The sequence below is a fragment of the Phasianus colchicus genome, chromosome 17 (genome assembly GCF_987193195.1).
Source record: "Phasianus colchicus chromosome 17, bPhaCol1.hap1.1, whole genome shotgun sequence".
NCBI lineage: Eukaryota > Metazoa > Chordata > Aves > Galliformes > Phasianidae > Phasianus > Phasianus colchicus.
Window position 1 is genome coordinate 5,967,032 of NC_143452.1, and position 22,906 is coordinate 5,989,937.

The window sequence follows — 22,906 nt, forward strand, 5'->3', positions numbered from 1 at the left end:
AGACGTTTTCTTTTTGTCATTTTTAAGGACTTGACCAAAAAGCTGTGCTGGTATTCTGGTGTAGTCTTAGAAAATTCAGATAAATTTCTGTGGCATAGTGTGTGGGGTTGTTTGCTTTTGTTTGTTTTTTAGAAAAAAGAAAGAAAACTGGCAACCTTAGCTTTAGATTTTCTTTGGTTGGTGGTTCGTTATAGTTTTAGCTGCAGCCACTGGCTGCTTAGGGAACAGGGGCAGAACAGTGTGGGAGTAAATATGCTTAGGAATGCTGTCTTGCTTAAACGCTATCTTCAGGTATCTGACAGAGCTCACAGTTTCCTTACTGTGCTCACGTAGATGTCTTTACCCAATCTTGCAAACATATGCATACACATCTTAATGACTTGTTTTGGTGCCCATCTAAAACATTAAAAACTTAAAGGGGAGCAAGCAGCTCTATTTTTAGCAGGTTCCTTTGAAGTCCCTTTCTGAAAAGCCACGCAGGTGGAGTTGGGCATGTATACTGAAAGTTGAGATATTTGTACGAATAGGCATATTCATGTTGTGTGTAAGATCTGAAATAATAATTTATTCACTCTTTTTTTTTGAACTGTTTGTGTGATGTGTAGTTTGTAGGCCTTCATTGCGTAAACACAAATAATGTCTTCCTCTGGTGACTCAAATCCTATATGACACAGGCTGGTCACTCGAAATTTTCAGTTCAGTAAGTTGTGGTTATTTATGTGAAAGGGACTGCCTTGTATCACTTCCATCTGATGGTCCAGACTTTGTAGCTGGGATTGGTTCTCCAGGACATATCCAGTAGGTACCAGGATTAGCCCAAACACTTGAATCTCTCCTGTCACCAGTACAAACCTTCTTACTATTTTGTAAGAATACACAGTGCTGCTTACTGCCCTCAGCTTCATTTTCAGCTCTTAGTAGTCTGTTCTGGAGGCTCATTGGACACTGGTGTGTAAATCCTTGTGCTGGTAGCATGGAAGAGATAAGGAAATTTAAATTTTGGGTGACAAAATCCAGGAAGAAAGGGAAAGCATTAATCAGAGGGGTGTAATCTCCAAGGAAACAAGTACCTCATTTCAATTCAGCATTTACCTTTGATGAAAACTTTAGTGAATGTTATTATGTGGAATTTATATGAAGCCTGGGTTTAGGTAACCAACTTTAATATTTATACTCTTAGGGAAAAAAAAACTGAATCATTAGTAAGCATGCATAATTAATGAATAAATTATATTTTTCCTTTGTTTTCCTTCAGGTATAAGGAAATGCTAGATCTAGTGATATCACCCAGCCTGACTGTAAATAGAGAGTGCCCTGACAGACTGAAGCTTAACCTTGCTAACATTTATGCCACGGCTCCAGATGACATAGAAGGTAGGCTACTTCCTTTGTTTATTGCTTATTTGCTTTGGCATAATGTATATGTATATAAAATAAGGTGGCCACACACAGGGCCTCTGCTTCTAATGGTTAGTTCTATTGCATAGTGAGTAATTGGGGTTTTTGTTTGAGAATATTTGTAGTCACTCCAGTTGTGACTGAACCCTTCAAAAATAATTTGAATGCAAACAGAGTTGAAATGTTTTGCATAAACAGAGATCTGTGTATTGTATATGCACACACATGTATATCTGTTCACTGGAATAAGTGCAAGTACAAAACGTGCTTTGTGTAGGGCTGGTATTTTTGGTTTAGACCCTACTAGAGCTCCAGCCCCAGGGGTGGCTATACTGCTGCTGGTGGAGCGTGGCTCACAGGGGCTCCCAGGCCCAACAGTACACTGTGTAGCCAAAAAATATTTTGCCAGAGCAGTCCTGTGCCCCAGTTTATATCACTCTGAGATCATTGCTATTATCTCCAAATGGTTTGTCCTGCTGATGTCTGGTCTGAAGTTTCACATTTGGCAGGTACCAAGGATAAATTCTTTCAATGGTTGAGGCTCTGATGGAAATCTCTCTGTTCTTCTCCTCCTCTTCCTCCTCTTCTTTTTCCCCATCAAACTGTTCAAGTGAAGGAAACAGAAGAATGTTAAATCTGCTAAAAAAATTATTGGCAAGTGATGCAGCTGAACTAGTTCTTGCTAGTACAATCCCAGCTATTGTTTGCTGCGGTCAGAATCTGTCAGCCTTCCTGTTGGAGGGGAGTTAGCAAAAGGCACTGACTATTATGTAGTGGTAGTATGTTTAACCCTTCATTTATAGACTCTTAAAAGCCAAGGAGAAGTTTTGCTTGAGTGTATGCTAAGGCATTAGAAATTGCGTGATTAAAACACAAACATCAGGATTGCCTACTTACAGGAGCAATCAAAGGGATAAGAATCTAAAGGAAACATCCTTTTAAACATATGTGTTTGCAGAAAAGATTAGTGCTAGAAATGATTTTAAAATACATCATTTTGTAAACACCTTGGTGCAGGAACTGTTGGTTACTACACAATATAAATATGAGCCAACAGAGCACCTGTACCACAAAACGCCAATATGCCAGTGACAGCTCTTGTTAATAAGTTTCTTACAGAAATATTACCTTTGGTTTTTGTTTTTTTTTACAGGTTGATCCCTTGTTATACCATAATTATGTTCCTTTAATTGAAAATACTTCTTGTTAATTTGGTGAACAGGAAAATACTTGCATTTTTTCAACCTATACTGCCTGAGCTTTTAGTGCAATGAATGCAGATGAATGTATGCTCCATATTACACATAGTTCTAATTTTAGCAACTCTAGTTGCAGTATTAGATGTCTACTTCATCGTGTCAAGGGTTCTTATCATGAAATCTGCAACTATATCAGTATAATTTTCAAATACATATTCTGCCTGTAGCTCTACACATTTCGGTAGGAGCAAATAGTTTTAACCTGTACTTTTACAATGAGAGTGTAGCATACTGCATACTCATACACAGTGGATCCTGTTTGCTATTTACTCTGTATTTACCAGTTTCAAAACTAAAAGAAAAAATGAAATATAGTATTTTTCAAATAGAAAAGCCATTAAACTTGTGCTCAAACTGCCCATTCTGCTGTTTTTCAAATATGGAAGACATTATGAATGAAATGAATTAAAATGTTAATACATATATGTATTTTTCTAATGCAATTCTATTGAGTAGTAAGGGACAGATTGGTAGAAATTGTATAATTTTTGTTTTAACAACCTAAAAGTCTAATTGCCTAAACGATTTTCTTTCAGGTAAGTCAAAACAATCTTTTCATTGCGAGTATCAAGGTGAGTCAGGTAAGCTTGTCTTTGGGTTTAAAAGCAGTCTTTTTTTCTATACCTGCTGTTCTTATACCTGTATATGTGTATGTATATGAACTTAGATGTGCATTTATATAACAGTCCTTTACTCTGCTTTACTTTGATATATATATATATATTTTAAATAAAATATCTCTGCCTCTTGCTGTGGAAATAGGTTTGTATTAGCCACATTCTAGAGGAACAAGGGCAGGGGTGCTGCTGGGTTTTAGTTTTGTCAGGTTTTTCTGCAATGTAAGAGCATAGAGAATTCACAGAATCACAGAGTCATAGGGGTTGGAAGGGACCTCCAGAGATCATCCAGTCCAACCCCCTGCCAAAGCAGGTTCCCTACACCAGGTCACACTGGTGTCCACGCTGGTTTTAAATATCTCCAGAGAAGGAGAGTCCACAACCTCCCTGGGCAGCCTGTTCCAGCGCTCCATCACCCTCACCATAAAGAAGTTCTTGCGCACATTTGTGCGGAACTTCCTATGCTGAAGTTTCTGGCTGTTTCCCCTTGTCCTGTCTCCACATACCACTGAAAACAGTCTGGCCTTGCCACTCTGCCCCCCACACCTTAGATATTTATAGACCTGGATCAGGTCCCCTTCAGTCTTCTTTTCTCAAGGCTAAACAGACCCAGTTCACTCAGCCTTTCTTCATAGGGGAGATGCTCCAGGCCCTTCACCAGCTTTGTGGCCCTCCGCTGGACTCTTTCCAAGAGATCCCTGTCTTTTTTGTACTGAATGGTTTTGGTCTTAATGGTTTTGTTCCAGTCAGTGTCCACAGAGTGGGGTTGGGTGATAGGGTTCACAGTTCTTGCCCTTGCAGCTGATGTGCTGTCCTCCTGCCTGAGCTTCCTCTGTGAATGGATTGGTGTGCAAAGCAGGTAGTGCAGATGGCCCTGGAAGAAGACCCAAGGGGACTGTAAATGTGATCTTTATCATTCTGTAGGGTTTTGGGGATGTAATCAACCTAAGGGAGAGCTCTTGCAGAAACTGGAGGACAGCTTGGGAGAAGTGGGATCAGAAAAGTCAGGCTTGAATTTGTTGTGCAGATGGGTACAATAAGAAGGGTACGGCACAGAATAGTACTTCGGGGAAGTGAGAGACAAGAGTGGGTGATAAAAGTGTATTTTATCATTGTGGTTGTATTGGGATGAGTTTTTGTTTTTAATACCCATCAAGGAGAAGAGGGTAAAGCAGGCATCCAGCACGGTGCTAGGAAAGAAATTACAGTTCTGCACATAGGCTTGTGAGCACATGAGGTCTGTTTGCAGCACAGATAGATGTACTCAAGTTACATTTTTCCCTTAGCAGCAGCAGTGTGTAGTCATTCCCAGCTCACTCTGAAATGTATTCCCCTGGTCATCAGTGCCTTTATTGCCAAAGCCATTTTTCCTAAAGTAACTCAGTGCTGCAGTAACATTTCTGATCTGTTCTAACCTAAAGTGTAGTTATTAAACACTACAGTTATCCCAGAAAAGAGAGAAAGGAATACATGGATATTTCTTAAATTTTGTTAATTATCTCTGAAGATGGCTAGGTTCGTGAAAAAAGGGTGTCCTTTTTGAAGGAAGTGTGTGTTCTAGGTATTTTAATGTTTTAAGGAAGTACAATTGTTTCTTATAAAATGCAGCTCTTTTTTCACTATTATTATTAGATATAGGAGACATTATACAAATTAACATTCTAAAAAAAATTAATATATTGTAATTCATTTGTTGTTGTTGCTTTTAAGACTTGTGTACCTCCATTGGGGTTTTTCCATTTATTTGCTCCCAAAAGTCAGCAAGAATGAAAACAGACTTTTAATACAATTTACTTTTTAAAAAGATACATCAGATTGAATACCTCTCTTAAAAAATATATTAGTGGTATTGTGTTATGATGTAGAATGATAAAGCCATGTAAAATATTATGAAAAAAGAGTTGTTGAAGAAAGAACATTTGTAAAAGAGTGTTAAACCGGGAAGAATGAATATTTCATATTCAAGCACGTCAGATCATTTTGAAAATTCTCTGCAGATTTATGGCATAACAAGTTACTCAAACCCATAGGATTATTTGCATTTATTTAGACCTTATGTATATTTGCATATTTCATTAAATAAACCACACTTTAAATGTTTAATTTGGCAACTTACAAACTGCTGAACAAATGAAGTGATTCTGTTTTGAAAACTTTGAACTGAAGATAACGCATCTGTAGCATGGTGGGTATGGCCATGACAATGCATGGGACAGCATTGTGGATGTTTCCTGCCTGGTGATGGCAATGTGCAGCACTGGGGATTCTGCAGGACTCTACCTTTCCACTCAGCCTGTGCTCCCATGGTGGAGAGATCTGCCTAACGTTGGGTATTATTTCCTATTGCATGTAACAAATTGCATGATAAATGCCAGCAGCTAATGTGGAGGGTGGTGGTGCTACAATCAGCAGAGAACGTGATGGGTGATGTTCTTCTCCCTGGAGAAACTGCATGCAATTAGTCTGATGTGCTGATTGATACAGACAGCAGATAGAGAGGCTGAAGGTGTAGTGCCTAATATCACTATTAATAATTGTGAAGGTGTGTTGGCATTTATACTGCTGTAATAACACTGACTCCAACCAGGGTCAGAGAATCACAAATTGAATGGCATAATGACGGCATGTATAATATTTATGGTGGCATTTAAATACAGTATTTTCAGTACAATTTGCAGGCAGCTTACAAGTTTTAATTTAGATTATTTTAATGAAGTTAAGCGTAAATATGTCTCCAGATAAAAATGGGGGCACTTTTTTCTTTGCTGGTGTTGCAAGACACAACTGTTTGACACGTTGGCAAGCATCTTGCACATCTTACTTGTTTGATGTACTTTCTACTGGTTTCATTTACTGTTTTTGATTATTGCCAAGTCAGTAAGGTAGGTTATAGTTAATGCAAAAAATCAGGACTGATAATTAAAAGTGATAAACTTCTTATATTTTCTTTGTCTTTGAATGTTTTAGCATTTTATTATTTTAAAGAAAGTGAGTCACGGTTTAGGGCAGTGTCAAAAAAAGTCAAATCAATTTAGTTATCACTGTAGTTGCCTTTATTGCTTTTAATGTATGATTCTTCCTACTAAAGCCCAACTTCGTGATTGAGATCAGTCATATGATAAGAAGAAAATAGTAACTCAGTGAATCAGTAGTACCATCAGCTAAATAAAATTGTATTTATTTCTTGTTAAGTAGATAATAGTTTTATCTGCTTCATCTCTTTGGAGATTCACTCCAAACAGTATCTCCTAATTACTGTGTGTTTTTCTCAAACCAGCAATTGTAAAAACAGTGGTATCATCTTGGCTGTAGAAACGAACATGATGAAACTTTAAGACCCTTTAATTTTGTTTTCCAGGCAACAGCAAAGCAGCACCACAGTGTCCTCTCCATCTGTACTCAACAAAGTGAGTGTTCCTGCCAAGTGCTGTCATTTTAAAAACATATTTTGCTAAACAGACATTTTGTGTGGACTTCTGTAACCTTAAAAAGCATTTGTCTTACGCCTATCCACCTGTTCCTCTGTATGTCTCAGGCCCAGTGAAGAAATAGTCCCTAATCTTGCTAAATATGGAATGAAAGAAGTTTTGAGGTACCATGTGCTGTACATTCGTACCCTTGGGAATCCAAACATTATTACTTTGAATGTTGCTTTGTTTATTAGTGACCACAGAGAAATACATAAAAATGTCAGAGGTTTCTCATGATGTGTTGTTTGGCAAACTCAAAGTGAAACACAACAATCAGAGTATTGAATTTTTTTTAAACTTGCACGTATTTTGCACAGCCCTAAATTTCCTATGCATCTTAATAATTTAAATCAGGAGCTGTACACTAAAAGAAACTTTTGCCCCAGTCTAGTAAATTCTGAGCTCCCAAAATATTCACCATCATAGTTGAATTGTGCTTTATCAAAATATCTAGAAATGTTTTCCATGTGCTCTAGAAGACTGTGCAGTAACTATTGCCTTAGACCTTCTGTTTTCTTGTTCTCAATAGACATTATCCCCATATAGTGACAGTCCAGTCTTTCCCAACAATGGCAACATATGGACAGACTCAGTACAGTGCAGGAATCCAACAGGCTGCTGCATACACTTCCTACCCTCCTCCAGCGCAGCCCTATGCCATACCTTCCTACAGTGAGTACCCTGATGTCATGTTATCTTTGAGTGTATCTTTTTCCTTTTGCTCCTAAAAAAACTTATTTGAAGACTTAAGGTTTAGAGTGAAAAGTTATTTCTATATTGGGAGTGTTCACTTCTAAGTGTTAAAGGAAAAGCTGACTTTGTTAAAAATGGTAGGATTACTTTGAGCTGTCAGCTCCTTATATCCTGGGATATGCTCTTACAAACTACTTAAGGTTGAAGATGGTGAGTAATAGGATAGGAAACAGTATGAAAAACTCAGGTTCAGTAGGATGTTCCACTTATGAGCGAGCAGGAACTGTGACTGTTGCCATGACTCACTACAATGCAATGAATATGGTATTTAGGTAAAATTAGTTTTGCCTTCTTTGATTTCTCCTGGGTTTCAATAATAAAAGCTACTTTAGGAAAAAAATTCTGTATGCTATTACAGAAGATCTGGGACACAAAACAAAGTAGGGCATTGGTGAAAAGCTACAGAGTGCTTTGGTTTTGGAAGACTATTTGTGTTTAAATGAATGATTGTTAGCAATAAGTGCCATAGGAATTTCAAACCCTGGTTAACTTTTGTTCCCTACACCAGCCTCACAAGCAGCTGTGGAGAGATGGTGCTGTGCTGGGTGCAGCTGGAAGATTGAGGCAGAGAACTAACTAAAAACCAGCACTCCTAATAGTGGAAAGCCTGGCAAACCAAGTGTTAAATGTCTTCAAGCTATACGTGGAAATAGCATGCTGTTGAGGCAATTGGGAAGTTCTTTCCACTCCTGAAGACCAAAGGGATACTGCTCTTGCTTAGGCACAGTTCTTTAACAGAAAGTTTTGAGGCTCCTTATTCCAAGCTGATCTCATGAGTGCTGAGTATTGCAGCTTCATAGCTCTGTTTCTGCTGCTGGTTTCTCTCACACTCTTAAACACCTTCATTTGCTTGGCAAACACAGTATCCTTTCCCAACAAGATTTTATACAGCCTTTGATAACACTTTTCCTGAAGGGAAATTCAATGCAATAGTCTGGAAGGTCAGGGAAATGGTCTTGGCAGAGATGAAGGTCTACCAGGATGATGAGAGAAATGTTTTGAGACCCTTTCCTGGAGCTACTTGTGTGTTTGCATCAGCTGGCTGATTTCCAAGACAAACTCTGAACAGTTGTCCTGTTAGAGCAGGTGAAAGTAGAGCCATTTGCTACTGCCTTGAGTCTTTGGGGCATACATGTGTCAGGCCCATATGCTGCTTATAAATCCTGTGGATGACCTCTTAGCATCCTTGAGCAGTGATTTTCCTCCCCCAACCCCATATACCCTCTCTAAGATACTCAGCACAGCATATGAAAAACTCCACCTGGCTGACAACCAAGAACAATGAAGCAGTATTGTTTTTAGGCTCAAAAATAAAACTCAGCCAGTTTCTAGACAAAACAGAACATTGTGTGGAAATTAATTTGGTGCTAAGTTATTTCACTGTCTGACAACAATTTTAGACTTCCAAAAAGGCCCATTCGCTGAAGATTAATTGTAGCTAGGGTAGATGGAGTGTTTGCATGCAGAGTGCTGATGTAATTGAAAATCATGGGATGTTATGAAAAGAGGCTTCTCTGCACACACTCACAAATCCCTTTACTTCCCTAGCAGTAATGGACCCGAACGCCTGCACTAACACATGTTCACTCACTGTCCAAACAAACTTCCTGCATTTCACAATACAGCATTGTCATATTGATGCTAACTTGTACACAGATTATATTGCAGCTATTCTCACCTAAAGCTTAAAGAAGTAGTTTTATTAGAGAAGATATTACCTGGGGGAAATTATTCCCAACCTGAGCAAATGCAGACTTATTGCTTCTAAGAGTCATTAAGCTAGAAAACAGCATGTTTGGTGAAAGGCATGTGAATTCATCTTGTCTTTTGGCAAGTTTGTTTGTAAGTGCTAACAGACAACAGCAGCCTGGGAAGTGTATAAATCCAAGGCCAGAATGTCAACAGGGTCTTTGTTTAGCTCTAGTGCTCTAGTACTCAGGACGTGTCCGTGGCTATTTTTTGTTTTGTGCAAATAGGTATGCAAAGAAGGAGGAGAATCACACCGAAGGGTTCATAATAAGACGCACCTTTCAGCTGTTTATATTAACAATACAGCTGTAGAATCTTGGCAGCATCTCTGAATAAAATATCAGCCCCTTTTACTATCAGCAAAGGTTTCATCAAAGCTTGAATCAGCAAGTGCTGCTGCTAAACTGTCAGTTTAATTGCCTGATTTTAGTAATGAAAATATTTTGTGGCTTCAGGACTTATATCTACTGTTCCTGAACTGGAAGTTATATCTTAGTGAATAAATGATAACCCTCCTGTATGACCTGCTAATAAATACTTAATTACCAAACCTGAAAATATAATGGAAGTAAAAGATATGTCTACTGAGAACAGAAGTCTTGAGGTTCATTTGCTGCAGGTCCTGTTTCTTTGTTAATCATTGCTTGCGCCCGATAACTGTTCAGAAAAGTCTTGAGTCAATGAGTTTGTTTAACACCAAAACAAAACTGTTTTTCCATAAATAGTTTTTGAAAACAATGTTATTTGTGTTTGCTTCTGTATCTTAAGAAAAGTTCATTCAGGTGTGAATACAGAATGTGGCTCACTCAAATACTATTTGTGGTGAATGCATTTGACTTGTATTACTTGAGAGCTCTTTGAGGATAATTAAAAAAAATTGTAAAGTGTAGTTAAAATCTAGCTGAAATATTGTGAATTCCTAATCTTTCTTTTTTATAACTTTACGTGACAAAATACACATTCTGCTCTTGGTTCCTGCATTGTGCTCCTCCAAAGGCATCAAAACAGAGGACAGCTTGAGCCATTCCCCAGGACAGAGTGGGTTTCTTAGTTATGGATCCAGTTTCAGTACCCCAACTGCTGGACAAGCACCATATACCTACCAAATGCATGGTAAGTACAGCTTGCTGCTTTGCGGGATGTATCGTGAGAGGTCAGAATAACATACTTCTTATTAGATCAGTTCTTCTTTTGCAATTACAATAAAAAGATTAGTAATAGACAGACAGAGTAGGAGAGAAAGTAAGATTTTAGAGTTCTGTTGTGCTTATCAAGGAATTAATTTCTGGCAAAAGTACTAGATTTAGCACTGAGGCACCCTAGCAAAACTCTGTGTATGACCAACTTAAGCTTTGCCTTTCTGCAGAAACTGTTGTGTTTAATATATCCAGCTTTTTTAACTTATGAAGTACCAATACCGCTGAACAACAGGCTACCAGCTGAAGTAAAATTCTGAAAAGTAGAGCTGAAAGCAGCTGCTTTTTCCCTAAAGTTCCTGAGTAAAGAATTAAAAAGTTTAGAATAACTGTTTTACTATTGTCAAAATATTAATTGATTATATAATAGTGAACTGGATTTCCTTATGTCTTCAGTGACACTGCCTTCTGCGTGGAGCTTTGTAACACTTTGTTTTGTTCTACAACCAAAAAGGTCAAAATACACTTCATTCCTAAAAGTAAAACTTATTTTCAGTCATTCAATTTCAGAAGCTGTACAAAACACCAGATTCCATGATACTCAGTGTTGATTTGCCAACTCCAGGGAAGTCACGGAAGGGTTTAAAGCTGAAAAAAAGAAAACTGAGAAGTAAATTAAAATGTTGGAAATTCACTTGTAATTCCTTTTAACCCATTTTTTAGCATGGAATTAAATTTCTTTATGTTGCTTGTCACAAAGAGAGGTTTTTGTTTTCTTAAGTGTTATAACATGCTGTTTTCTCCAGCATGCCTTGTTCTTAATCTTCATGAATTATGTTTATTTATTTTTTTGTTTATTTATTTATTTATTTTTCTGGAACTTGCTGAGTCATTGGTCAAGTGAACTGGAGGGGCAGTGTTAAAATTTGTATATATTCTGTTAATCTAAACATAAAAATACCTGTCCAGGAAATTCTTCAAGCAGTGATGACCAACTCTAATGCAATGATAGCAGATGAGATGAACCATAGGATAACCATTTCAGCTTTATCAATCATTTTATACACAAAATGAATGAGTATCTTTGGAGGAAAGTATGTTCTAGAAAGTTAAACATTGTCCATCTTAGGTTCTGTTGAGTGGGAAGGGTCAATCACACAGGCTACGCTGTGCCCTTTACTGCTGTGGCTAAATGTATGCAGACTCACTAGTTTAGGAGCAGCTTGCATACAACTGCAGCAGCTCTGCTGGCAGCAGTGTGATCTCTCTGAAAGGCTGAACCACAAAAAAAACCCCACAGAGCTGTGATTTTCTACATTTTGACTTCTGCAGACTTCATCCATCCTATCTCAAATAGGACTTTGTTTTTTGCTTTCTGTTTTACTCCTCGAATGTCTCAGTCTTCTCTGGAGATTGTCTTTCATTGTCAGCAGTGGAAGTCCTCTCTCGTTGGTAAAACTGGCTTGCATCACCAGCAATGGTAGATGCTGGAGTTTGATGGCTTGTTTGCTGCTTTGTCAGTGGGCTGAAGTATTGTGTATGCACCCTCCTGTTCTGTTCTGCATCCTGAGTAACCACGGTGTGATTAGATGCTAATGATTTTTGCAACACTGTTGACTCAGCATAGGCATTTTCTTTTCCTGCCATGGAAGATCAGTGTATTCCCATCTATGTTTCTATTGCTTTGCGTTTTCCCAGAATTCAGCTCCCACATGTGCTTTGTGTTAGCTTAGAAGAATCTGAGCTATTTGGGAAGGCAAACTCTTGACTCATTTGGGACTGAAGTTTTTAAGATGGCCCCTTTGTTCAATTAAGAGGTTTAGACAAACAAGTTTTGTTTAATTAGCACTTGAAAATGTTACACTTGTAAGGAATACTGACAATCGAGAATGTTGTACCAAAACAGGCCGGAAAAAACTTTATGCAGAAGTGAGCATGAGCATGAATGTGCCCAAGATGCTTTCAGGTAATGTTTTCTAAGGTGATACTACTGTGTTAGATAAATTTGCTTCTTTTCATTCAGATTTTTATGCCAGACAGATCATTTCAGCCAGCTCACTAAGCTGTCAACACAAAAGGAAAACTTTCTGCATGTGGCAGGTGCTTACTCCAAGGCAAAATGAGCAGAAGTAAATGTGTCTTCCTGTTGTAAACAAATATTTCTACTCTTCTCCTTGCTTATGAAGGGAACAGTCTGAAGCTCCCTGACCATGCAGTTTATTTACCCTGTTGAGTGCTGGTGAAAGGTTTGAGTGAGAAGCTGGGAGCCTTCCTGTGCTGAGTGCTACTGAGGAATGTGCACTCTGTGCTTTCCCACGCTGCAGCACCTGGGGGCAGGGAGGCAATTCTTCCATCTCCTTAATCCAATCGAGCAACTCTCCCTGCCACCCAAGCTCCAGGACCGTTGGGACTTCTGTCAGATTCACATCAGCCTTGTTGGCCACCCCATTAGTGACCCCAGGCAGGGACTTTGGCTGATGAGATTAAACAGCTGAAGGTGCAAATTTTTATTTAAATACTTTTATGAAATCAAATTTCAGGGGGACTTTAAGAGTCAAGCTCTTAACCCTCACTGCAAGGATAAAATACTTATTACACAAAATAGAGAAGAGATCTTGAAGAGTCTGACAAGTGCAATGGATCATCAAGGAAGGACATCTCCATGAGTTTCTGCTGCTTAGTTTTGCATTTTAGTGTGAGAGAAAAAAATGCTTTTTTCAAGCTAGCTCTGTGAGTGTTGTAAGTTGGTAATACCTCAAGTACCTAACTGAAATAACTTTTGACTACTGTTGGCTTCTCTTGAATATCAGCTCCCAAAGCAACATAGCGAAGTTGACTGCAGGCAGGCGTGGGTGGTCAGGCCATGAATCTGGAGCTGCTTGTGCAGACTGTGCAAATCCTCACAGTCCCCTAGCTTATGAATTACATGGCCAGGAAATAGGTGTGTTATGCCAATCACCAAGGAATAATGACCTTTTGGATGACAAATATTTTGTCTCATAAGGCTCTAGGACAAATGTTCTCCTTCAGTACGTGCCCAGGTAGTTGGAGCTGTTTGGTTTGCTCTCATATTTCTTTGGAACCAACACAAGCTTTGGCTGGATATAAGTGTTAGGTTGAAGCCTCACCTCCCTGATGGCTCTTTTGGCACTTCTGAAGCCAGATTTCCTCAAGTCTGTTGATTTTATCCACAAACACAGATGATGCAGATGCAGTGGGGTAGTGTTCAGCTTTTTCATTTTTAACTGCAGTTACCAACTGTATTCTGGATCTTGAGCAAGAACAGAGTCCACTGAAAAGCAATAACGAGGATAAAACATTCTTTCAGTTACTAAGTGGTAAGGAAAAAAAAAAAAAAGCAAAACTATTTTACAGACAGCCAGAAGGGGAAATCTATTTTCATGCTTTCCTAGCATGAAAATAAATTAAATGTGGAAGAGCTTATAAGCCAAATAGCTAATGCAGTATGTCACACACATATATAATATAAAAGATGAGGTTGGCAAGTTCCATATCTGCCAGAAAAGACATGAAACTATAACACAAAGGTACTATAGATTGAAATAATGATTTTAATTTCCATGTAACACAGTGGATATGATAGTATTTTGGCAGACTAAGTAACATTCAAATAGACTGAAATGTAGTATTGCTTATCCTGAAGGACTGACTTTATTCTCTTGTTTTTAATCAGTGCTGTATACAGTCATTACTGTATTTACAAAATTAATTTGTTGTAATGAAGCTACAGTATTTGATATATGCATGTGACCAGTTCAGGGAGGCAACTCATTTTTAGAGCTGTGAATTGGAAGAGAAGGTAACAGCATGTATTACTTTGATGTAAAAAAATTGAAATACTGTGCGTTAAAAAAAGCTGCTTCAGGTCTGTGCTATTTCCTAATGGATCCTTATACAACTATGCAACTGCAGTACTGACTCCCCAAAGAACACCATAGTCTACGTATCAGAAATATATTTGCTTCATAACATATATTTTTCAACAGTCACATGTTCTTACAATTTAGCAGATTAGTGAGCTGTTCAGAGTTTTGGTAAAATTATTATTCAGTAATAAAAATAGCATACGAGACACAAAGGTTGTATTCGACCTCTGCCCCATGCAGCTTACCATCTAAACTGGCAATTGAGGAAACTGCTTCTTGTTGTGGAAAGATCTTCAGAAGCTAGTGAAACCACCCTGTTTTCTGGCTTCTCTACAAGACTTCAGTTGCAGCAAGGCAAGCAATTACATTTGTATTCTGCCAAGCGTAGTCATACCCAAATGATTCCATTCCTCAAAGAAGAGAGTAGGTCGTCTTCAACCCGAGCGTTTTCGGACTGAATCTCTGCTGTGCTTCTCTTTGTCTGCGATATCACGCCTGTTAGAGTTCATGAAGATTAGTAAAACCATCTACATTTCATGATAATAAATATAAAATTTTTCATCCATCCAAATAGGCAGTCAGAGCATTCAATGAATATTTCAATTAAAATATGTTGGTTTGGGAGGAAAAGGCTTGTTTGTTTTCTTTTGGAGTGTTTTTGTTGTTTCTTTTTACAACCTCAGAGGTATTGTTTATCTATTCACACTCCAGACATCAGATCATATTTTCCTGTGCATTTTACATATGACTTTACCTAGTTTTGCAACACTTTTTCTATTTTGCTTGGTTACTGGAGGAGTTTCTTGATACTGCAAACAGTTGCTTTGGATTTGTGCAGGCAGTAGATGCTACTTCCATTCTTGCTGGTAATTAGAATCATCCCCCATCCCCCTCCTTGCTGTTTCTCTTCTGATGTGTTGATCTTCCTGTCCCTTGGATTGTGAATGAAGAGAAAACTAGTTATAGTCCTGTGAATGTTAGCACTGATGACCTTCTGTTCACTTGGAAAAATACTTTGGACTTCACATTAGTGGAACAGAATGGAATCTGATCCTGTGTAGGAGCAAATGCACTGTCAAATGTATAAGGAAATCTGTGGAATGTAATAAACATCATTTAATCAGCTATGTGAAATACTAAGAGAAAACTGTGCTGGCACATTAGCTAACATAGAAAACCATAAGCTATGTAGAGGGAGCAATGGCAGCCGGCTTATAGCGTATTTCCTGCAGTCACATGAGCTTGTGTTACCCCCTTATTGCACATCAGGCCATCTCTTCTCAGCTTGTCATTAATTCCTAGACAATGCCTTGCTCTTCAGTTATTATTGCTAAAATGACAGCTGGAATGAAACTATGAAATTGCACAACAGTTAAAACTATGCAGATACTGTTGTTGGGCAGGAAAAGATCTGACCATTTTTTTAATAGCCAAATTCATCTACCCACAAAATACTTTTTACATTACAAAGGAAAATTCAGTTACGTAACTGGGATAACTTTCCTTTGCCAAGGAATTGCAAAGCAGTATTGAGTTCGGTGCAGACATAAATTTGGGGCCAGGGACCTACGCAGTGAAATTCCTTGCTACTGCTGAGCATTTGTTTTCCTTGTAGAGTCCATTCTGATCAGCTGTCAAATTATGAATGAATAGAAAGTGTCATATCTTTGTGCAATACTGATTTGAAATGAGCTAACTTATATATGTTTCTTATGTTTGTGGAATGAATTGCTTATGCTTGAGACAAAGTAAAATCTGGCTATTTAATTGATTGAAATGTTACATTATGCTGAAAACATTTTGGCTCTTGTTGGTATCTGGATAATGTTTTCAAAGGGGTGCCTGAATTTCTTGCAGTTGTGTGCCAGTTTGTTACATATTTAAATATTAGCCCATAAAATATCTATTTGGCATGAATAGTTAGCTCTACATGCATGAATTTTGCAAAGGAAGTGGCATGTTTTATTTTAAGCCTGATTCTTTTAGTATTTGGTGATGAGAAGGGCAAGTATTTGGTATGAGGAGGGCAAATTTCAAATTATACTTCAGAAATATGGACCATGCTTTGTTACACAGATAGAGAATCCATCTGAAGTCACAGAAAATAAAGGACAGGGAGAGAATGTTCTCAGCGAACTGTAACTCAGATGTCTTAGGTTCATAAAATTAAAACCTCAGTAGAAAATGAGTGGCCTCTTTCAAAAGCTTCTGCTTCACAGATGGTTTGCATTAGTTGCAGTCTAAAACTGTGGCAGAAAAGCTGTCCTCTACTCCATGGTGAGTTCAGCAGGGAGAGGCCTCTCTTCAGGAGAGGTCAGACCTCACTTTTTACAGTGTAAATACAAGTTTTCCCAGAATAACAGCACAGTCACCCTTTCAAAGATTTCTAAACACGAAAGGCTGACCATGCTACATTTACTTTGTTTTAAAACCAACTATCATACAGGAGAGGGAGCTCATAGGGAGAAGCAAAGGTGTTGACAGCAATGCACTACAAGCTGCAAGGATCTGTGCTACTGCTATTCAAGGAGAGAACCCTGCTTTAGCTTTTCCCATTTCCTGCTTTTTTGGTGCTTCTATTTGGAAACCTTATTGTCACTGATATTAAAATATATTCATAGGTCCTTATTAAGTAAGGAAGGACTTGGAAAAGGGATGTGGGAGTTTCAGAGGAATAACAGAAAATGAATATTTTGAAATACCAGCTTTGAAAATATTTAGGAATAACTTTTTTCTCAATGTGAAGAGCAGTGTGGGAGGAAATCCTGAGAGTTCTGTTTGTTTTTTTAGGAGAGGAATAAATAAGGTAGGGGAGAGTAATGATGGGACTGGATGAAGAAAGTACAGCTTATGATGATGAGGAACTGGGAATCAATAGAAAATAAAGGAATGAATTATGTTTTTCTAACCTGTTTTTTTTTTTACTATTTTGGCAACATCTGTGGAGGTAACTTCAAATACTCAAAATGGTTAATCACAGAATCATAGAATCATAGAATCACAATAACACAATACCCAAACAATACACTGAAATATCTTTACATGAGACAATACTAAGATTTCTGTTGAGACTTCACTGATAAGCTAGATAGATACTTATATTTTAAAGGAAACAATACATCTTTGCAATAATGAGATTTTAAATCACAGTTTGACATCTTGAGTGATAGAACTATATGAATAATAGCAGATGAGAAGAAGGGAACATTTTTTCACAACGTAGAGGCATATATTTACAGTGAACAGTTTAAATTTAAAGTAATTCTATAATTTCAGAATTCTATTGTTCTCTTTCATATAGATGCAACATCAACATAGAAAGTAGTCACATTAAAGAAATTCTTGAATGTTGTGAAGACTTCTATTTATTGATTGTATTTTGTTCATTTCTGTAGGTTAAAAGAAAATTTGTAAGATGGTAACAGCTTGGGAAATTACAGACTTGGCCTTGATATTCATTTATGGTGCAGTTGGCATAGAATATGCTAAAGTGTTATAGAAGCTTCACTGAATAATTGATTTGGTATACCTAATAATGTTTTCTTGAAAATATCTAAAAGGCAATAGAAGAGCTAATATAAAATTACACACAAAAATTTACATCAAGAAACATCATACTTGCATAGTCAAACACTTGAAAGTTGGGAAAGATGTGCTTCGTGGTACTTGTGCAGCAAATTATACTGATTTTTGGTGTATCTCATTTCCAAACACTGTGTAAGATAATGCTCCAGATGAAAAAATAGAATGCAGTCATAAAATCAAAGAACACGATGATGTTTGTGGACAAATAAGTCTGACTCTGCTTCAGTTAGCACAGGCTTTGCAAATTAGGAGTTTCTTAGCTGCTGTGCTGGCTTCAAATAACCCTCTTGCATGTTTTTGTGCTTTTTTTTTTAATATGCATTTTGGATAAATTTTCTATTTATATTGGCAGAGTTCAAATACTGAAGCTTCTGTCTACAATACTGTGACATGTAGGACTTTCCTTTTTCATATTGCCCAGTTATCTGTCATTGGGTTTGAAGCAGTGTCATGCCCTGGATCAGACTGCATCAGAAAGAAGCTTTAATCTTTGGTGGCCCTGGAGTCCCCGGGATAAAGTCAGTCTTCTTTGTTGTTTTGGTGTAATTTTTTTTTTTTAACAAGGGATTTTTCAGAAACAATCTGTATCATTGTTTCAAGGATGTTCATTATATTTTTTTTTTATCCCAAGATGTTTCCCTGTGATTTGCTTTTGAGGACAATTCAGTGTGATTTCCTTCCATAGCTGCATCATCATTTGATTAGAGTGGTTGAAAGGAACACTTTCTTCAAAAAATAATAAAATTGAGTTGCTCTCCCAGGCCTCAAATCCTGAGAGTGAGTATAAACCATCCCAGCACTTTCAACACTGTTGTTGAGCTGGATTGATCTCAACAGGTGACCAGGCTCAAAAGTATGGTAAAAGCCAGGTCTGTACAACTGGCCTGGTTATCACTTGTTAAAGTTCTTTGAGGCTCTGTGGGTTGAACACTACCAGAAGCAGGCAGCGGGGAAAGAGCTCAGAAAAACTGTACTGTGAAGTATGTTTTGTATCACCACTCAAAGTGCCCATGAACACCTGGTCAGACTAGCAGGAGTGAATGGGATTGTAGTGGGAGACAAATGGACGTATTTTAAATGGGCTGCATGTTAGGGGGTAATATCTGCAGAAGGTGTTTGTATGCTTCTGGGAGCAATATCCTTTAATAGACACTGCTGATGTCAAGTGCTATAACGTGGTAGAACCATGCCTTCATGGTTCATACAGCATGCTCTTCCCTATGCTGTCTGAGCCCTTTCAGACAGAAATACAAGACCATTTTTGGTTCATTATGCCTAATGGCAAACAGTTGAGCAGTATGCTGCAAAGTACATGTGGGTTGAGTTTTTATTCTCTTTTAACAGGTCAGATAGTCTTGAAATACCTCCACAGCTGACAGCCGTGCAACATTTTATGAGCTTTCTTGCCCAATAAATGCAGGCAGATGTTGTTGGATTTGGAACATTACAAGGCACTGGAGTATAGCTGGTGGGAGGTAATTTTGAGGAGTGCTTAACCTCTGGCTAAAAAAGTAGCAGCTTGGAGAATGCAGTATTTACTGCAGGAAACATTAGCTTGTCAAAAGAGGTAAAGTACTGCAAAGAACCTTTTTGAATGACCATGCAAATCTTCATCCAGATGTGTTTCATAGCATAGAGTAATGCATGCTCCTCTGGGAGTTAGTCTAAGGCCTTTCCTTGTATCATTTGTAGTCAACACTGTTTCCTGTAGGAAAACAGCTTGCTAACCTAAGAATATACAAGCAATTATAGGCCGGCTTGTGAAATATCATGCAAATCAACTGAACCCCGTAAGCATTCATATTATTAGTTCTCCATAATCAAATAATCCTTTGAGAGAGCTACCTAAAACCACTGTGTCTGAAAATCTTTGAGTTAGAGGAAGCACTTCAATTTAAATGTTGTTGTTCTATTTCACCCTTCTGATGACAGGGCCTTCTGACCTGTGTAATGCAAGAACACAAACCTAATTTTCAAAGTTGGCCATGGTATTGATCTGACCTATACCACAGATCCACTCTATCTCTGTAATCACAACTTCCTAAGACACGGATATTCTTGTGTTGTACTGTGTATTCATAAGCTGAAATAAAACATTTTTTAGCAATGCAAGAGCTATAGTTCTGAAGATACTAAAAATAACTGAATATCCCCTTGTTTTCTTTACATACCCTTGCGTGAAAGGGAGAGAAAAAAAAAATGCATCTTGTAACTGCAGCAGTGGAAAGAGCAAAACGGAGAGACTGAGTAGAGAAGCTGGTGTGAATATTGTTGCAGGAGCAATGCACACATCATTGAATTACCCTTGACCATGTTATGGACTTTAAAATACTTGAATTAAAATAGGAAGGAGGGAGACATAGCAAATGAAATCCATGTGTATGAATATATAACATCAGTCAGCTCACAAAGAGTTTCTCTATAAATATTGCCCTTGGACACTCATATAGAGAAGGGCCACATCTACTTATCAAGGAGAAGCCATGGCACTGAATATGTACAGCATATGCATGGCTTTTATGTGGTGTTTTTTCATGCAAGTGTGTTTGTGATACCCATACTTTAAAGGGAACGTTTTCAGTACCATACATCTGAAGAGCTATTCTCCTCCAGAATCCAGATTGTTTTATTACCAGCTAAATGTTCTTTAAGCTACCTGTGAATGAGGGCATTGTGACATTTAGCAACTGGTGTGATTGAATGCAGATGTGAACCATATTCCATATGGAGAAGATCCAAAAGGAGAGATTGTAGGCTTGTTTCCGATTTGCAAGCAGGAATTTAAATGCAATTACTTGATAGCTACCAAGATAGATAAAAATAAGTTGCTTGCTTGCACATCTATAGTATTGCAAGTGTAAAATCAGCTGCAGTTTGAAACAGTGTGCTTTATTCAGAGGTCAGGAAAATATATACCAGTATATATGCCATATACATGTATATAATGCCAATATATATGAAAGTGAAAGTCCTATATCCAGTGATAATGGAAAGTAAGCATTCAGAAATGGAATGGGGTGAGGCATTTATTACATTGCTTACTTAGTGGCTTCCTAGAAGTGCCCCCACTGCAGATAACCACACTTTTCTAATGCTATTCCTGCACATCTCTGAACATTACAAGTGCTATTACCATAGAATCATTTGAGTTGGAAGGGATCCTTAAAGATCATCCAGCCCAACCCCTCTGCAATGAACAGTGGGACATCTACAGCTAGATCAGTTGCTCAAAGCCTGGTCCAGCCTGACTTTGAATGTCTCCAGGTCATTCACCAGATCTCTGGGCAACTTGTGCCAGTGCCTCACACCCCTAATTGTAAAAAACCTCTTCCTTATGTTCAATCTAAATCTCTCCTCTTTTATTTTGAAAGCATTTCCCCTTGTCCTATGACAGCAGACCCCGCTAAAGTTTCTGTCTTTAGCAGTTTAGAAAAATGGCTAAATGGGGAATAGAGATAATAGCTAATATCAGGATGCAATGTTTGTTGATAATTTTCCAGTGCTACTTGAGTATAAAATTTACAGATGCAAAACTGAAGTTGCATGCAACAGACTCATTTTATTACTGGAATTTTTATTTCTTATCAACGATTTAGGGAGGAAAAAGCAAAAGCTTGGAGCCAGTTTTGATGTATGTATGTTATGTATGGCTCAATTTTGTGAAGCTTTTCACAGTAACTAAATGGCAGGCCTCATCCTCTGCCTTTTGTTAGATGATAAAGGAGGTTTTATCCTTATCTTCATTGCCTGTGGTGCTTGTTTGTTTTCTTTCCACCTGAATGGATTTTTCATCATTGAAAATGTGGTCTCTCCACAATGTCTAGCTTGTAAAGTCAAACAGCGACTTAGCTATTATTCCTATCAAATGATTCTAGTCCTCATAAGTGTTGGTATTGAGTGCAGTTAAAATGAAATATTTTTGAACCTGAATTTTCAAGAACAGTTTTTCCATGCTGACAATTGATTTTTTCCATTAAATTTTCATCCTTATTCAGCTGAGAAGAACTTCTGAATTTTTACCAGCTTTGTTTTCCTGGTTTCCCAAGGTTATTTATCTGTACCTATTCTGCTATAACAGGGCTGAGCTGCAAAGAAATACTGAGCTTAGCCTCTCTCAGAGTATTCCTGGGGTGCTAGAGGGGACATTGCCTTCTCCTAATGCAGTGGAGGAGGAGAAAATAAAACAGGACTGTTTGATCTCAGTTTAGACAAATGATAGTGAATGGATACTCCTGATTGGTGCGGATATGTCAGGGGACAGAAGTGAAAAACCTGATTTGCTAAAGCCTGTTCCCAGGCCAGCTGAACTTAAGGTTTTGAGAAAATGTCAGGCTTAAACACTTTCAAAAGTATTCTACAAAACCAGAGTGCAAAATCCACTATGTAGGATCTAGTCACTGTGCACTGTGAGAAGCTGTGGAGCATGAGTCAATCTCCATCCTCTCACCTCTGTGTTTTTTCCCTTTTCTTCCTGCTCACACCTCTGTGTGTGCACAGACACACTTGAGTTGCATTGCTGGAAGCTCAAAGTAAGTTCATTCCAACAGTGCAGGTCTCTCCTTTTTTTTATAATTCCCTCTAATCATTTGGAATCCAGGAAGCTGTGGTATCATGTGCAGGTAGCACAGCAATAAACATGTTCTCATCACAATTTACACATAAAGCGTGAGTCCCTCGAGGTAACTCTTTCCTCTCTTGACAGCTTTAATAAAGGATGATGGATTGTTATTAAATGACAGTTTAGGAAGATCAAAAATTCCCCCCTGCTTTGTTTTAAGTGCTGATGTACAAGAGCTGTTTGTGTTCTATGAAAGTTGTTTCTGCCCGTAAGCACTGGGGCTCTATTACTTCCCTTCACAGTGGTGAGAAATGCATAGCTACCACAGGAATATATTCATCCTGCTGTGTACTCGTTGCTTTTTGACAAAATACAGAAAAGCAAAGCCTAGCATGCGTGGAGGTGGGGAAATGCCAATAGCTGGATGTGTTCCCATTGTCAGGATGCTGCTCTGGGTGTTCTCCGCATATGGGCTGTGTGGAGGAGGAGGATTG

The 22,906-nt window shown here is 38.1% G+C and overlaps 1 protein-coding gene across 9 annotated transcripts in view; it reads left to right on the forward strand.

Annotated features, from left to right (window-relative positions):
* EYA2 (EYA transcriptional coactivator and phosphatase 2) overlaps positions 1-22,906 on the forward strand; it is a 93,274-nt gene that overhangs the window by 36,414 nt on the left and 33,954 nt on the right. For 8 of the 9 annotated variants that reach the window (XM_090152145.1, XM_090152144.1, XM_090152142.1 and 5 more), the window contains 4 exons: positions 1,256-1,374; positions 6,633-6,681; positions 7,274-7,416; positions 10,243-10,359. In XM_090152145.1, the coding sequence (XP_090008271.1) occupies positions 1,266-1,374; positions 6,633-6,681; positions 7,274-7,416; positions 10,243-10,359 (418 nt within the window). In that variant the 5' untranslated portion in view covers positions 1,256-1,265. Of the gene's footprint in view, positions 1-1,255; positions 1,375-3,193; positions 3,239-6,632; positions 6,682-7,273; positions 7,417-10,242; positions 10,360-22,906 lie in introns of all 9 variants that reach the window. The other variant, XM_090152151.1, reaches the window with a different exon arrangement.